The 18,682-nt window shown below is 39.8% G+C and overlaps 1 protein-coding gene across 9 annotated transcripts in view; it reads right to left on the bottom strand.

Moving 5' to 3' along the window:
- STXBP5L (syntaxin binding protein 5L) overlaps positions 1 to 18,682 on the bottom strand; it is a 428,399-nt gene that overhangs the window by 125,837 nt on the left and 283,880 nt on the right. For all 9 annotated transcript variants that reach the window (XM_074974797.1, XM_074974780.1, XM_074974789.1 and 6 more), the window contains exons 8-13: positions 18,189 to 18,312; positions 17,514 to 17,592; positions 13,746 to 13,900; positions 11,427 to 11,499; positions 3,597 to 3,744; positions 58 to 125 (exon numbers count right to left, since the gene is read on the bottom strand). In XM_074974797.1, coding sequence (XP_074830898.1) covers positions 58 to 125; positions 3,597 to 3,744; positions 11,427 to 11,499; positions 13,746 to 13,900; positions 17,514 to 17,592; positions 18,189 to 18,312 — 647 coding nt within the window. The remainder of the gene's footprint in view (positions 1 to 57; positions 126 to 3,596; positions 3,745 to 11,426; positions 11,500 to 13,745; positions 13,901 to 17,513; positions 17,593 to 18,188; positions 18,313 to 18,682) is intronic.

Here is an 18,682-nt window from a genome sequence, read left to right as displayed (position 1 = left end):
TTAAAAGTTCAAGATATTAACGTTTGTAAAAGCACAAACCTTCTGTTGTGTTCTTACCCTGTAATAATAATTTCAGGATATGTCTGTGTTCCTAGGTTCCATGCTCCCCCACTGACTGGCCATTCCTAAACACAATTACAAGAGTTCACAGAAAAGAGTTATTTCTTATGGTCCTGTGGACTGCACATTTTTAAATGAATAACATCATAACAAATTATACCTAATTTATAAAAATGAAGCAAGGTTGTAACATTATCTTGATCATTTTTAAATACATTTATGTAGATGCAACTTCTAATTTATTGTTTATAATATTATCTGTCCTAAAAGCATAGAGATTTTTAAAACAATCATTAAATATTTGTGTGGTCTAGTGGAAGGTTCTGAATTAACAGCTTTTCAGACTGAAATTCTTTATAATAAGGGATGGAGGAAGGAATAATAAACAATCAACTGATCCTTCTATTGGATTCACACAGGCTGACCCCTGGGGCTTCAACAGGTCTCTGCATAGGCATAACAGTCTTCTTGCGAGGATCCAAATGCAGGATTGGGGCCTTAGATTAGACAAAATGCAGCTGTGCAAACTTTTGAACACTGCTTTGTCAATGTGCCTCAATCATAAGAATATAAGAATATAATAATGGCCCTACTGGGTCAGACCAAAGGTCCATCTAGCCCAGTATCCTGTCTTCCGACTGTGGCCAGTGCCAGGTGCCTTAGAGGGAATGAACAGAAGAGGTAATCATCAACTGATCCATCCCCCGTCACTCATTCCCAGCTTCTGGCAAACAGAGACTAGGGACCCCATTCCTGTTCTTCCTGGCTAATAGCCATTGATGGACCTATCCTCCATGAATTTATCTAGTTCTTTTTTGAACCCTGTTATAGTCTTGGCCTTCGCAACATCCTCCAGCAAGGAGTTCTAGAGGCTGACTGTGCGCTCTGTGAAGAAATACTTCCTTTTATATGTTTTAAACCTGCTGCCTATTAATTTCATTTGGTGACCCCCTAGTTCTTCTGTTACGAGAAGTAGTAAACAACACTTCCTTATCTACTTTCTCTACACCAGTCATGATTTTATAGACCTCAATCATATCTCCCCTTAGCCATCTCTTTTCCAAGCTGAAAAGTCCCAGTCTTATTAATCTCTCCTCATACGGAAGGCGTTCCATACCCCAATAATTTTGTTGTCCTTTTCTGAACCTTTTCCAATTCCAATATATCTTTTTTGAGATGAGGCGACCACATCTGCAAACAGAATTCAAGATGTGGGCATACCATGGATTTATATCAAGGCGACATGATATTTTCTGTCCTATTATCTATCCCTTTCTTAATTATTCTCAGTATTCTGTGCGCTTTTTTGACTGCCGTTGCACATTAAGTGGATGTTTTCAGAGAACTATCCACAATGACTCCAAGATCTCTTTTTTGAGTGGTAACAGCTAATTTAGACCCCATCATTTTATATGTATAGTTGGGATTATGTTTTCCAATATGCATTACTTTGCACTTTGAGTTAATCAACAAAAGCCTTCACTGAGATAACGAGCTATAGGGATGGGAGGAGAATTCAGCCTCCAAAGTCAATTCAGTTCTTGCCTTCTTTGCTAAGGCAGCATATAATCTTCAAGACCATAAAGAGGACTGTCTTGATCATGATCATGATTCCTGCACATCCCAGTTTCCATGGGAAAGGAAGACAATGTCTTCCCAGTCAAGCTCCCGTAGGAGTTCAAGAAAAAGAAGGCAAGACAGCTGCACCCAGTTACCAGAAATATATGTATTCCTGGTTAAAAACTATTTTAAAATGGAGTTAGGATTAAAAGCACATATCAGTAATTTAAGGGTTAAAACATTACAGAGGTGTTGTAATTAGTCCCAAACCAAGTGCTATAAATCCAGGAAATTCTGAGTTACGGTTAAACTTAAAAGAAACCATCACATGTTGAGGTATGGAAATGCAGTTTAGGGCACCTGAACAAATTTAACTCCATCCTGTAGAGAAACCATGCAATAATCATACTATTCTGACATGCATAATAATGCCTGTAGTTCCAAATTAGATTAAACTGATTTTTAAAGACACATTTGCTTTTTTCCCTCTCTCTCTCTCAAGGAGGAGAACTGGTTGCAAGGGGACTAGGGTTGTGGGAGCTTCTTGCCTAGGGAACAGAGAGACGAGTATAGAAATGGAAAGTCATGAACTTGGGGTATTGATTGGTAGGGACAGGACTGCCCAGGGCTTTGCTTATAAATAACTGGGGCTCTAACTATGCTCTTCCCTCGCCTGCTCAACTGCTCCCAGGGAGGATGGAATTAGTGTGTGTGTGTGTGTGTGTGTGTGTGTGTGTGTGAGAGAGAGAGAGAGAGAGAGATAAAGGTAAGTGTGTGTGTATGTGAGAGAGAGAGAGGGTGTGTGTGTGAGAGAGAGAGAGAAAGAGAAAGGTGTGTGTGTGTGTGTGTGTGTGTGTGTGTGAGAGAGAGAGAGAGGGGTGTGTGTGAGAGAGTGAGTGTGGGGGGGAAGGTGTGCTGAATGAGCGAAGATGTACGTACAGTACAGATGCCTGGAAAATGGCTGGGTGTGTGTACTGATCATCCTGGCTGATGTGGAATGGATGGGTGTGGAGTGGGGGGATGGATGTGCAGAATGAGCAGATGGGCAAGTGTGGAATGAATGGAGGTAGGTGGTGAAGTGTCTGGGGAGTTGTGTGTGTGTGGGTAGAAACGAACTGGAGTAAGTGACTGGAAGAATTAATTCAGGATGTGGGTGTGAGTAGGAAAAATTGGCAACATGACAAATTTATTTAGAGTTATACAAATGCATTTATATTTATGTACATTTATGCAAATATATGTAAATCAGAATGTACTTTTTTTAAATGGTGGCAATAATGGCTAAAAAAATATCATTAATCTTAAAAACAAAAATTTGCAAATGCAGACAATGCATCAGGTTTCTGTGAGTTTTAACCACATGGGAAGTTCGGAGGGTTCGTGTTGTTTCATTACTGAAAACAGCAGAGACGAAAAAACAGTCTGATACCAGGAGCTAAATTTCTTAAAGGACCCATTTTGAATAAATTTTACCTCAAACTAATTAACAGATTTACTTGCAAATTCTCAGAAAGGACCCATGATCCTGCAAGGAGGTCTGCAAGGATGGAACATACTCTCTCATGGTACCCCGCTGAAGTCAGTGGAGCATCATGTGGGAACAGGGATCCAAGTGCCTACATAGAACCAATTGCAGCATCAGAGCCCAATTGACTTTACTCAGATGAGAGTGAAATTTTCTGTGCATGCATGCTGTCAAATGCACAGAGTAAACAAACTGAAAAAATAGTGAAAAATCTTTTCCCCGATAACATCTTTCAGTTATAATAATCTCAGATATTACTTGTAACTACAATAAAGGAAAAAATTTGAGATAGAAATATGAGTTTCAAGTTGGTGATATCCCTTTACCTTATTTTAATATGAGTATTAATGTGAGAAGACACACAATGAAAATCATTTTCCAGAAGATTATTTACACAGTTTAGATTTTTACAATTAAACTCTCTTCATAAATAAAATGTACTTTTTTTTACCTTATTGCTGTATCCTTGCTTTTTATGTTTAGCTCCTACAGAATACAACACGGGAATCAAATCTGGAGGACAATCAGCAAAATATTCTGTGCAGGTAACTGGTGACTCATGAATGTCAATGGGATAAGGATTTTCAAAGATTGGAAAACTAATGGAGGAAGACAATTTATTAGTATCATTGTGACATATGAAGTAATATTAGATTTTCTTAAATATTAAAGTATACAAAACAAAAGCAAATTTATCTAAATTAAAACTATCATTATTCATAATACATCCTATTTTCCTTATTTCATATTTTCTTTAAAACACATTTATTGTTTTTAATCCCAAGAATAAAATTTACAGTCAGCCAATAAAGGTGACAAAATTAAGGTACCATAACTGCAGTCCTTTCTCTTGTCAGTTTTTAGTCACATAAGTAGTCCTGCTAAAGTCAATGGGACTACTTGTGTGAGTAAAGGTTTGCAGGATTAGGTTCTAATTTTTCCCCACATCTCTAGAATCTTCCCTATAAAACATAAATATTACATATGTTTTCTGAATGCTAGAATCAATAACATATGATTTATATTACAATTAGAATCAAAGAATCATAGAATATCAGGGTTGGAAGGGACCTCAGGAGGTCATTTATTTCAACTCCCTGCTCAAAGCAGGACCAATCACCAACTAAATCATCCCAGCCAGGCTTTGTCAAGCCTGACTTTAAAAACCTCTAAGGAAGGAGATTCCACCACCTCCCTAGGTAACCCATTCCAGTGCTTCTCCACCCTTCTAGTGAAAAAGTTTTTCCTAATATCCAACCTAAACCTCCCCCACTGCAACTTGAGACCATTACTCCTTGTTCTGTCATCTGCTATCACGGAGAACAGTCTAGATCCATCCTCTTTGGAACCCCCTTTCAGGTAGTTGAAAGCAGCTATCAAATCCCCCCTCATTCTTCTTTTCTGCAGACTAAATAATCCCAGTTCCTTCAGCCTCTCCTCATAAGTCACGTGTTCCAGGCCCCTAATAATTTTTGTTGCCCTCAGCTGGACTCTTTCCAATTTTTCCACATCCTTCTTATAGTGTGGGGCCCAAAACTGGACACAGTACTCCAGGTGAGGCCTCACCAATGTCGAATAGAGGGGAATGATCACATCCCTCCATCTGCTGGCAATGCTCCTACTTATACAAAATGCCATTAGCCTTTTTGACAACAAGGACACACTGTTGACTCATATCCAGCTTCTTGTCCACTGAAACCCCTAGGTCCTTTTCTGCAGAACTGCTGCCTAGACACTCGGTCCCTAGTCTGTACTTGTCCTTGTTGAACCTCATCAGATTTCTTTTGGCCCAATCCTCTAATTTGTCTAGGTCCCTCTGTATCCTATTCATACCCTCCAGTGTATCTACCACTCCTCCCAGTTTAGTGTCATCTGCAAACTTGCTGAGGGTGCACTCCATGCCATCCTCCAGATCATTAATGAAGCTATTGAACAAAACTGGCCCCAGGACCAACCCTTGGGGCACTCCACTTGATACTGGCTGCCAACTTAAAGACAAGAATTGTCCATAAAATTATGCTGTAGACATACTGTATTAGTAACCATGTCTCATAATAAACAATTTTACTCAATTTGACAGTGGAATATTAATTCTCCATGGTTTGTACTGTTGAAGCAATTGCAGCCAAGTCAGCCCTCAATTTAATTGCTGTTCACTTGTATTAGCTTTATCTGTCAAGATAAGGAGTAATGCCTCACACTTAGAGCAACAATAAGCATAGAATGTCATTCATAAATGAAAAATGCACAAGGAGAGGTTACTTACCTTGTTCAGTAACTGGAGTTCTTCAAAATGTTTTGTCCCTATGGGTGCTCCATGTGAGGATGTCTGTGTGCCCATGCACTCTTGATTAGAGATATTTCTGCTAGTAGTTCCTGTGGGCTTGCACTGCAGGCCTCCTCATGCTCCGGGGTATGAGAGAATATAGGGAGGAGCAGACCTGTGCCACTCCAGTTCCTCTCAACCTCAGAGCATGGTAAATCTCTGAAGCAGGAGGAAAAAGAGGGTGGGTAGTAGAGCACTCATAGGGACAAAACATCTCAAAGAACTCCAGTTACTGTACAAGGTAATGTCTCCTCCTTCTTTGAGTTAATGGCCCTGTGGGTGCTCCACATGAACATAAGAATGACCTTACTGGGTCAGACCAATGGTCCATCTAGCCCAGTTTCCTGTCTTCTGACAGTGGCCAATGCCAAATGCTTTAGAGGGAATGAACAGAACAGGATAATTATCTAGTGATCCAATCCCTGTCATCCAGTTCCAGCATCCCAATATGAGGAGACTCCTGAATAGTACCTTAATGTGGAAGAAAGTGCTGAAGAGATGGACCCAGTATGGAGTATAGAACACCTTCACCAAAGACTGCGTTTGCACTGGAGGCATGAAGTTGGGCATAATGCTGTGAAAACATGAAATGGAGTACCAGCTGGCTGCCTTTCAAATGTCCTTGATGGGTACATTCCTAAGGAGGGCAACGGAAACAGATTGAGATCTGGTAGAGTCAGCAATGACTCTAGGAGGGGATTGCATCCCAGAGGACTCATAGCAATGCAAAGTGCACTCCAATACTCAGTTAGTTAGTTTCTCTTGGCAAAGGAAACAAAGAGTCTGGGGGGATACCCCGAAGGGTTTAGTTCTGTAAAGAGTAAAAGCTGGGGCTCATCTTATGTCCAGTATATGGAGACTCATCGCTTCTCTGGATGAGTGGGTTTTGGGGTAAAATACCAGCAGGTGAATATCCTGAGTGGTGTGGTACTCTGATGACACTTCAGGGAGGAAGTGAGGGTGGTGACGCAACATAACTTTGTCTGGATAAATTGTAATATGGAGGGTCAGCCATGAGAGCTACTAGTTCCCATCTTTCTGGCTGAGGTGATTGTTACAAGAAACAAAATCTTGAAGGACAGATGGAATAGCAAGTAGGTTGCCATAGGCTCAAAGGGAGGTCCTTTTAATGTGTTAAGTGCTAAATTATGGTGCCAGTGTGGGGTAGGGTCCCACACTGGATGGAACAGATTAAGGAGGCCCTTTAAGGAATCTTGTTGTTCTAGGATGTGCAAGACAAAGACACCCTTGACTGGTGGGTGGAATGCTGCAATGACAGATAAATGAATCTTAACAGAGTTCAGGGAAAGACCCAGAGATTTGAAGGTTAGTGCCTAGTCGAAGATGTATGCCTGGGGAGAATTGGCAGGAGATACAGAATGTTGGGTGCACCAGACTTCTACTTCTGCTGGTAAATCCTTCATGTAGTACGTTTCCTGCTATTTAACAGAAACAACTGGACTTCAGGAGAACATTCCTGCTCTACATCCAAGAACTACCAAGAAGTCAAGACTGGCTAGATTGTCATGTAGTACATTGTCATGTAACCTTCATGTAGTAGGTTTCCTGCTATTTAACAGAAACAACTGGACTTCAGGAGAACATTCCTGCTCTACATCCAAGAACTACCAAGAAGTCAAGACTGGCTAGATTGTCGGGCTCAACGGGTAGTGATCAATGGCTCCATGTCTAGTTGGCAGCCGGTGTCAAGTGGAGTGCCCCAGGGGTCGGTCCTGGGGCCAGTTTTGTTCAATATCTTCATAAATGATCTGGAGGATGGTGTGGATTGCACTCTCAGCAAATTTGCAGATGATACTAAACTGGGAGGAGTGGTAGATACGCTGGAGGGGAGGGATAGGATACAGAAGGACCTAGACAAATTGGAGGATTGGGCCAAAAGAAATCTGATGAGGTTCAATAAGGATAAGTGCAGGGTCCTGCACTTCGGATGGAAGAATCCAATGCACCGCTACAGACTAGGGACCGAATGGCTAGGCAGCAGTTCTGCGGAAAAGGACCTAGGGGTGACAGTGGACGAGAAGCTGGATATGAGTCAACAGTGTGCCCTTGTTGCCAAGAAGGCCAATGGCATTTTGGGATGTATAAGTAGGGGCATAGCGAGCAGATCGAGGGATGTGATCGTTCCCCTCTATTCGACATTGGTGAGGCCTCATCTGGAGTACTGTGTCCAGTTTTGGGCCCCACACTACAAGAAGGATGTGGATAAATTGGAGAGAGTCCAGCGAAGGGCAACAAAAATGATTAGGGGTCTAGAGCACATGACTTATGAAGAGAGGCTGAGGGAGCTGGGATTGTTTAGTCTGCAGAAGAGAAGAATGAGGGGGGATTTGATAGCTGCTTTCAACTACCTGAAAGGGGGTTCCAAAGAGGATGGCTCTAGACTGTTCTCAATGGTAGCAGATGACAGAACGAGGAGTAATGGTCTCAAGTTGCAATGGGGGAGGTTTAGATTGGATATTAGGAAAAACTTTTTCACTAAGAGGGTGGTGAAACACTGGAATGCGTTACCTAGGGAGGTGGTAGAATCTCCTTCCTTAGAGGTTTTTAAGGTCAGGCTTGACAAAGCCCTGGCTGGGATGATTTAACTGGGAATTGGTCCTGCTTCGAGCAGGGGGTTGGACTAGATGACCTTCTGGGGTCCCTTCCAACCCTGATATTCTATGATTCTATGATTCTATAAGACCTGAGAGGCAGGGCTGATCGGTTGGAGTGGGTTATGGAGCCTGATTCCTGGATCAGGAGGTCTGTCATCAGGGGAAGGTGCAGAGGTGGACATGTCATCAGATGGGTCAGGATTAGGAACCACACCTGTCTCCGCCATTTGGGAGCTATGAAAATGATAACTGTTTTTTTTTCTTGCTTCAGTTTGAGCAGGGCTTTGTGGATCGGTGGAGTTTGAGGGAATGTGTATAACAGACCTGGGTGCCAAGAGGCAAGGATAATGTCTTCCAGGGAGTTGTGCCATGTTCCCCACTTGATAAGCAGCATTTTGAGTTGGAAGGCGCGGAAGATGCCATGTAAGACAGATTTCTTGAAAGACAACATTGGTCAGCTCCCACTTGTGGTCTTGATGGAAAATTCAGCTCAGTGAATCTGTGATGGCGTTCTGTGATTCCAGCAAAGAGATCACTGAGATATCTATTTCCTGGGCTAAGCACCAGTTCCATAGCATCACCAACTCTTCGCATAAAGATTGTGATTTTGCTCCTCCTGGGCAGTTTATATAGTACATTGTTGCTCAGTTGTCCAACATCACTCTGACTGATTGGAGATAGCTGAGAGGTAGGAAGTGAAGACAGGGCACTGATGTGTAGTGACAACTCTTGAGGAGTCCACCTGCCTTGGGCAGTATGATCTTGTAGTTAAGCACCCCATCCTAGAAGTCAGGAGCCTGTAGCGATGATGTGTGTGGCAGGTAGACATGAGAAGGCAGTTCCCATGCAGACTTTTTGAAGGTCCTTTCACCAATTGAGGGAGTGGAGTACAATCCATGGGACTAACACCTCTGTGGACAGCACTTCGTTGTTGGGAGTGTAGGATGTCTTGCGCCAGGCTTGAAGACACTGGCAGTGCAATCTTGCATGGGGGGTTACAGACGTGCAGGCCATCATGTGTCCCAGGAGCTGAAGACACGCCCTTGCCACGGTTTGTGGGCTCTGCTGCAATGTGGAGATCATGTTAGACATCATGGTGAATCTGTCTGCAAGTAGGGACACCCTGACCACCATAGAGTCTAAGGTGGCCCCAATACAGCTGCACAGGTATCAGGGTTGATTTGTCTATGTTGAGGTGAAGGCCTAGGCAGTGGAATAGAGCTAGGGCCTTCTGAGTGTCAGACTGAACTTCAAGAAAAGAATGGCACTTGAGGAGTCAGTCATCCAGATAGGTAAAAATGACTATTCCCAAATGCCGACTGTGGGCCGTGACAATGGTGGTGACCTTTGTAAAGACCGTTGGGGCTGTCGATAGGCTGAAAGACAGGAGAATGTACTGGCAATGGTCGGCACTTACTTTAGACCTGAGGAAGCACTGGTGCAGTGGGTTTATGGCTGCATGAAAATAGGCATCCTGAAGAGATCAATGAACCAGTCCCTGGGATCTAACAACAGAATGATTGTTATAAGCTCTCTGTAATAAGAGCTTGAAACTGCTCTCTTGGCCCGAGGCAAAAACTCAATAAAGTAAGAAAATTTACTATAGTTGGTTAAGTCATATTTTGCCATCAGGACTTGGTAGTTGGTGACTCGGAACTGAAGAGAGGCTGATGAGTGGCTCTTAAGCCCCAGGAGGTCCAGATGCATATGCTTGTTATCAGATGGTGCTAATTTGAAGTGATGTTTCCTACTCTTTCATTGGCAGCATCAACAACAAGAAAGTTAGGGGTGGGATGAGCAAACAAGTACTCCATAATGTGAAGGTCCTTTGAGAGAGGAATCTTAAAGGTACCATTGAGTCCAGGGAGTGTTCCTCTCAATGAAATAAGTTTAGCAATATTGGAGGTGGTACCAGAGAATGCCCCAGTCATTCTCGAGAGGGCTGGCTGCCAGTGGATGGTACTAGGTAAGATTACTTCTTTGAAGAGTCCTTAGTCTTGAATAAGTCCTTCTATCTGTAAGAGTCCAATCTTGGTTCTAATGGGTCCATACCTTGAGACTGCTCAACAGTGGGTTTCTCGGTACAGTTTCTCAGCACCTGGCTTTGTAAAAGTCTCTTTCAGCAGTGCTGGTGCATTGGTACTGTATCTGGTGGGAGCTTTATCAGTATCTGCAGCAGGACGCAAATCTCCCTACTCACAGATCTAAGTGGAGAGGAATGGGTCTCTTACATTTGGTTGTTTTCTGCAAGACTGAAGTTGTCCCCGGTTTCTAGAGGTCAGAGCTGGAGCTGATGAAGTCTCTGCAGCGGAGTCTAATGTACAGGATGGAGGGCAGAACTGACCACACAGGTCTAAGGGAGCACTCAATGAGAAGTTTCTTCCCTTAGTTTTTGCCAGTCTTTAAGCCGGAGCAGATCTTACACTTGGATGGGACGTGAGTCTTTCTAAGACAATGGAGGCAACTGGAGTGCCCATCACTGAGAAGGGACTGGTGACTGATCTGGCAGGGCTTGAATCCTGGGGTCTTGGGCATATTCTGCAAGAAAAGCCACCAGTCGAGAAGGCCAGAGAGGAAAAAGGGGGGAAGAAGTGGGGGGAGACCCCCCCATAAATTGTGCTATAAAGGTAAATTAACAGCAAAAAAACTAAAACTACATATGAAAATTAAGCATAAAAATGTGGCAGAAGAATAACTGCGTTAGCTAGATAGTAGATGCCTCAAAACTGCATCGATAACTGCAGGTGGTTGAGAGGAACTGGAGTGACGTGGGTCCACTCCTCCCTATATGCCCTTATACTGGAGCATATGAAGGCATACAGTGTAGGTGCAGACCCGCAGGCACTAATAACAGAAAAATCTTCGATTGAGAGTGCATGGGTGCACACACATCCTCACCTAGAGCACCCAATAGGGACAATAACCCAAAGAAGAAGGCCTGATTCTGATTTCACTTCCACCAGGTTTTACACTGCTGTAACTGAGTTGACTTACATAGAAAAATCAGACAAATGAATATATGCTTGCCTAGTGAAATACTGTTGAACAGGTCTGTCAGTGTTGACTGGAGAGGAGAAAGAATGAGTATTATTAGAATTCCAGGCTGGGATGCGCTGAAGATATTAATAATTTTGGAGCATCTACCGTGTGTGGACATAAGATATTACCTTAGAAAAATGGGAAAACCTGCTGGCCTATATTATCCTAGGGTAAAATTGCCTCCAGTGAATGTAAAGTTTTTATACCGGCAAAATAAAAAAGAAAAATTTGAATAGACTTTCAACATTATCAGCGATATATTTATGAAGCAGGAACAGTTTCATATAGATTTTGTACTTACTTGCTTTGTGTTAGGTCAACAACAATGAGATCTTTTTCCAATAGTACAACTACAGCATAGGGTTCTTGAAATTCTAAAAGTGAGGAATCAAGCACAAAAAACATGCAGAGCTTTCCTGTTAAGCCTTTCAACCAAGTTAGCCAAATTATATAATCCTCTCCTGAACAATTATTGTATTTTAAATAAATGATTTGAGATAGAAGTCTGAATAATAACTAAAGACAGATTTGCCAATTAGAAAGCATGGCATTTGATTAGAGTCAGACAGTGATGTAGATGGCCCACAATGACAAGTAGTTTTGGCGACGTAATTGTTGATAAACATATATAGCAAAAATAGCATGGTATAATTATAGCATGCGAACATGGTGTTGAATTAAAAGTAAAGGAGTGGAGCAGGTGACATCTGAAGGCAGCTGGGTATGTTACTCTATCACTGAATCTACTCATCACACACAGGGAGGTACCCTTGTTATAGAACTTGTGATCACAGACTGCAAAGGTTTAATGGGTATTAGATTTTTTCTGTGGGCAGTGATTGTCCAAAGCTACATTCCACCAACTCCCAATAGTGCACAGCTGTAATCTCAAATGCAAAAAGTTCACTAGATCCATTATTTTAAAATGTGAATTGGGGAGAGTTAATGAGGAGACAAAGATAACGAAGGTACACTCTGGAGGTGAAGAAAGAGATGCAGTTGTACTGCAAACAGAGTTGGGGAGGAATAGCGTGTAATGGGCTGAAAAAGAAGACAAAGATTGAAACTGCCTCCTCCCCTCCTAAATATCAAGCTGCCATTTGCAATGTAGACTGTGGTCTTCCAGCCACTCTTACACCACTTTCCTTTGTAAAAGTGAACTTTTATCTAAGTTGCCAATCACCTTGGTATCCAAATTATGATGTTCCAAGTTTGGGGTTTTTTAACAGAAATGAATTCCAGATAATAAAGGAAATAAAGTAGGAAAGAAAGAAAAAAGTTAACACAGTAAGTATAAGGCATTATTTATATACTGGGAAGTATTTTTCATAATTAAAACATGCATTGCATAAATTGGTTTATGTAGCAATATTATTGTTATGATTTTGTTGTGAGACTGCTGGAGGCATCTACTATTTTGTGATCAATTCAGGTGCAGTAGCTCTCTCTCTCACACATGGTGTGCAAGGTTGAACTCCTCAGATGGTTGAAGGCACAAGGCTGAATGAACCTGAGGAATGTATCAACTAATGCTCTTCCCTTTGTGGTTTACTATTAATGCACATCCTGTGGTAGCATATTGACACACTGGATTATGAACAATACAGGCTAACATAAAACAAAAATGTACTACTGTGAAAATCAGTAAAAGAATCCATAATATGGAAGCACCACTAAGTTTAACATAGTGAATTGGCAGCCCAGATACATTAATTCAATTATTGAAGCTTCCATTCACTAGACATTGGAAATAAATATTTGCTTTATACTAATTCAAATTATTCAACAGGGGTTTTATTTTATTAATTTACGTGCTAAATGTTTCTTCTACATTTCTGCTCACCCTCTTTTATGCTGAAGATACCAGACTTAATCTCTTATAGGTTTTTAGCTTTCCCTACCCCTTCTTAGTCTTTTCTGTTAATTTAGTCCTCAATTTAGCAGTCCATCCCTGTTCAGCAGAGCAAAACACTTCAGCACATTCTTAATTAAGCTTGTGCTTAAGTGCTTTGCTCAAAAGGGATGGATTTAATCACAAGCTTAAACACTTTGCTGATTTAAGGACTTAACGTTCATCAAAAGCACCAGAATTATAGCCATGAGACTACAAGGAGTCTGGTGGAACCTTAAAGACTAACAGATTTATTTGGGCATAAGCTTTCGTGGGTAAAACACCACTTCTTCAGATGCATGGAGTGAAAATTACAGATGCAGGCATTATATAATGACCAAGCCATGAAATTTAAGCTCTCCATTTATTTCTGAGTAGTGGCAATGTAAGCTTCCTTACATTGACTGATCAGTGTGCGTCAACTGTGACTTGGAGCTCCCCTTCCCCCCACTCCGCACCTCCCCCCACCATACCATGGTAAGAGGGGAATTCAGCCCATTCATTTCTTGATCTTTCTGCTGAGACTGCAAACAAAGGGTCCAGTTGCTGTCAATTGTGGTGTTGGTTTTTGTAACATGGAGAACTGTCCTTTGGGAACTGAGATCCCCAACTTGTTTATCATGCTGTATGGACACTAAATTCTGTGATAAGACCACTTCATATAATTTTTTAACGAATAACATTTCTCTTCTTTGACAATATTGTACTATTGTAGCTTCATACACTCACCATTTGGATATGGTGTTTCACAAAGAGTTAAAAAGTCAACTATAGGGTGATCCATTTCAAGCACCGTAATAGCTTTTCCATGCATGATGGTTAGACTTGGTCTTCGACAAGCTTTGTCATAGGATAGTCCACCAGAAAAGATTATAAATGGTTCACTGTGTCAAAAAACAAAAAGCAATAATAGATTATATAATCTCACATTTGTGTCATGCCTTTCATCCCATAGTGTTTAAAAAGAGAAAAAATGAAATTGTGGTGGTGGATTTGTATCATTAATACAGATGCAGATTTTGAAGGGTTTATTTTTGTGTGTGGAAATATTTTGAGAGACCCATAGCACTGAGAAAAGTAGGTTTATACATATACATATATTTTACATTAATTAAAAATAGGCTTTAAAATATCACATTTTGAATCTCATCATTTTCAGATCCCTCTAAAAACTACCCTTTAAAAAGTTATACATAATGAGATTTAACTGTGTAAAAATACATAATTATTTTATTAATTAAAAGAAAAACCTTATCAGTTTTTTTCAGTATAACTGAACATTTATGAACAATGGGTAACAATGGATAGCTTGTTATATGTCATCTACTTCCATATTTGAAGCTGCATTTGGAAGTCTTTATGTGGGCTCTTGAGCTGTCTGAACACTTTCATGAAGATCCTGTCCTTGGTCATAGTAGCCATTCCTTTGTTGAACATCCTCTTCTATAAAACAAGGATTTTTGTGGAAGTAACCAACTAATCCAACTGGACACTTTGACAGAGATCAGGTTTTTCATGAAAGGAGCCATCGGTGTGTCAGAGATATTATCTAAATCTATAAACTGGGGAATTAATACACAAAAACACTACAGTATGTGTAAGTTAAGATTGATCTATGCAGACATAACTAATGCAAAATCTCAAAACCAAAAGAAGTTAAAAACATCCAGCAGTCCATACTCCTCCCATCCAGAGACAGACCCCTCACCACTAGCACAACCACTTCAGACAACATACCACAAAGTTAATTCTACCCAAGTAGAGGTGCCAGTCCACACCTAAAACATCAAAGTAATTCAAACGTAACTGAAAAGCTCTCATGGAAAGAAAGGGAAAGAAACTTGAACTCTGGAAAGCTGCAATGCTGAAGGTTCTCAGTCTCCCATTACTAAGATATTTTATACAGAAATGCTGAATACAGAAGAAATACCACCTTTCTACTCCTACTTGGTATTGACCCGCTTAGCCATCCAAGGATTTCATTTCTGTAATACAACAGACCATTGGATACCTTAAGGAGACAGGATATTACTGTCTCAGTATAATGAGGAGACAGAACAGTGGACTAAATAAACAATGGTCTGTTCAGGTCTGGCAGAGAGAAAGCATACTAGCCTTGATAAGCACCAGAGAAAGGCCTATATATAAATAGTAAATTGGACTTTCCTGGTGCGATAATTCCTAATTTCCTATAAAGAAGAACAAATGCAGCTTTGTATGTTGTAAAAGACTCTAAATATTAAATACCTAGAAAACCTCCCAGCAAAATTTTTGAATTAAAATATTAAAAGATGCAATTGCTACTGTTAAACTATACAGTCTTTACAAAGTTCAAAACCCATTTAAAGATCTTTTCAATGCATCGACAAATATTTTTACGTCATATTGTACCTTGTTTTGTAATATGTTACTTGTCATAACATTTCTGCCTCTACACAAATTAAACAGAACAACCAGTATAAGCTAAGCAGCTCAAACTCCAACTTATATAACTGGAATCTTGTATCTGTTAGTTTTGGATTCCAAAAAGATGTTGATAGATGAAAAATTTATTGCTGGGTTGCTAAAATAATTCAGAATATAAGGAATAAAGCCAAAGATTTTGAAATAATGTACATATGATAATGATAATGTTTGCCTGCTTCTTTCTAACATAACTTTAAATAAATTTAAATAAAATAATTCTTTGTACACTTCAGTCTTAAAATACTATAAAGCAATAGAAAGATGTATTTTCTGATTCCCAAATGTAACTTTTTTCTGTGAAACTTATGAAAAGAAAAATCATTGACCTATCTAGCAAATGCCTGGTTGTCATAATGTGGTGGAGAGGTGCGTCCTTCTGTCTCAACTCGCAGAGCTGCTCATTGCGTGCTCAGTCCACACTTAGATTCCAGTCCTATGGATAGACCTCATGGTGGTTCTGTGCGGGTAGCGGGGTAAGAGGCACATCACAACAACAACAACAATGCTGTGGATGAGGCTAATTCCACCACATTCCATGCAGAAGGCATGAGATCTGTGCATGGAACTTGGGGCACAATCTGGCAGGCATTACAGAAATGCAAATAATTATATTATTATGTCCCACTAGTCCTACACGTGATATACTTAACAAGTGTATTTCAAAATTTGAAAAAACACTTGGACCTTTACATAAATTCTCACAAAGACAAAAACTTACATTTAAAATCTATTAAAGTTGCCTAAGGAGAGAGTTCTCATCACCCACACAAACCCTTAAAAGTAGGAATTATCCAGTTAAAATATTCTTCTTTCTCCTTACCCCCACCAAACATCATATTCACCATTTTCATAGACAGATAAACAACTCCCTTACACTTTTATCATGTGTAGTAACACAACACACACATCCTAATTCCCATGATTACACTATAACACAAAACCTTAATTCCAACAACAACACATGTCTTTTAGACATTCCATACCAGAATATTGTGTTCTTCTCTGATGGGTAAGTCTAAGGTCAGAGTTGAAGTTCTGCATTATAATACAATTTTAGGAAATGTTGGGAGTTACTGTATATGCTGGAGGTGTGGGTTTTTTTAAAGTGTTTTCTCTGTGGGCATTTCCTTTTTAAAAATTGTTTGTAGGAATATAGTGGAAAATATGACACATAGACCTTTTAAACCCCTTCTCAGTCAGACTCCAATTCAGGAATGTATTTAAGCATGCAATAACTTTAAGCATATGCTTGAGTCCCAATGATTTAAATGGGACTTAAGTATATGTTTAAACATGTGCTTAAGTGATTTTCTGATTTAGGGCCTAAAATTGTAATGTACATTTGCACATAGACTATTAATTGGGAAGATGACAAAGGAATATATTGAAAGTCAATTCAATGTTTTGCTTTTGCTGTTGTATACTAAATAAAAGAAACTAAATAATAAAATCAATATTATTTTCCTAAAAGAGTTGAAATACTGTATATAGTAGGAAGGATCAACCTCTGGAAGATTAAATGTGTATCAGAGAACTAAAAATGCATAGAAAAGGCCTAAAAAGCAGGGCAGTCCCATTTAATTTCATTTGCTATGTATTCTGTGATTCATTTGCTTATTATTTTAAGAGCTGCATTTTAAAAAACAAATACATAATTTTAATAATTTTTAAACAGCATAAATTAGAAACAGCAGTCCGTATCGTTCTGATACTTTACTGCAGACCATATCATTCTGAAGACACCTTTTGAAACTTGGTTTAAATGACTTCCTCAGCAGTGAAGGAAATCTATGGCCAAGGTAAGGAGCCTGGACACAATCCAGTTTTCTTGGGTCCTTTCCAGTGATCTAACCATAAGACCATCATCCAGACCAAACAGCATCTGATCATGTAATTACAGTCTGTATCATTCATCTATATGTCCAACAGTGCCTTGTAGAGAGAAGTATTCATAAGCAGCTCCATTTTACATAGAGTGTAGCCAAGCACATAGATTTGGCTTAATCTTTTCCTCAGGAGACAAAAACATACCTGCTTTTACATGTCTTGTATTCTACTTTAAGAATTGGTTTACAAGACTCAGGTTTTTTCCCATCTCTTTGAATTTTTCCTGTGGAAGGAAAGAAGGTATAAATCTTACTAAAACTTATAATTGCCACCACACTGGACAGTTCTATATATAGCACAATAATTGAACTTTAAAGTCATTGCGGATGGCAGAGTACTAATACCTATTTTGCACTGCAGTTTGGATATTAATTTTTCTGAAATAATTAGATTCCTTTTGCTCTTTTACTCAACATATTTTCTTTCTTCACAGCAAATTACCAAGATAACAAAATTCATGAAAACAGAGGTCCTATTGTCTTTTTAAATTTTGTTTTAAAACACATATGAGCTTAAATGTTGTTTCCCACAAGCAAAACAAATCAAAGATGGTCAGAGGCAGAGGGCATCAAACAAAAATCAGATACTTTGTGCTAAGACAGGCTTTTTTGAGGCCTCTGACGTAAAATGTAACATAGCTGCTAGTTGATTTTGAGAATATTCTGCAGATTAAAGAATATAGGAACCTATACAAGAAATGGCTACGAAGTAGGGACACACAGGACCAGATAAAATGAACTAATCATAGATATCTGTAAATAAAACCATCTTTTTCATTCCTTCCCTGCAATGTGTTTTTTTTTAAAGCATCTTTCTTACCATGTGGGATTGTTATCTGAAATGGTCTGCTCGGACTTTTCAAGTTCCACAGAGTCAAGCTGCCATCAGAGTGACTGCACATGAACTGCTTCCCCTCATGATGCCAGTCAACAGAATGAATAGCCTAAAGAAATGGTAGTGAGAACAGACAGAAAAAGTCATTACAGAATACATGGTTCACATTAACTAATACGGCTACATTTTAATGTATGATTTGAGGTTATCCTTATCCAATGGCATCTCAGCAATTGGGTGTCTCTTATTTGTCTGCAATCCACCACCATCAGCACTCCTTTAAAGTACTTTCACTCAGATTGCTCATCTGATCAGACAAAAGAAGCACCTTCAACTGTACACGCTAACTTAAATGTGTAGTAACTTATCTTAGTGTATATCATTCTCCACATGCACAGAGAATTGTATCTGAACAGAATTATTCAGTTTTACTGAAAACACCAGATACACCTGCAAGCTCAGGGCACTTGCTACAAGGG

Source organism: Natator depressus, chromosome 1 (genome assembly GCF_965152275.1).
Source record: "Natator depressus isolate rNatDep1 chromosome 1, rNatDep2.hap1, whole genome shotgun sequence".
NCBI lineage: Eukaryota > Metazoa > Chordata > Testudines > Cheloniidae > Natator > Natator depressus.
Note: the sequence above shows the minus strand (reverse complement) of the source record. Positions and strands in the feature narration are given on the sequence as shown.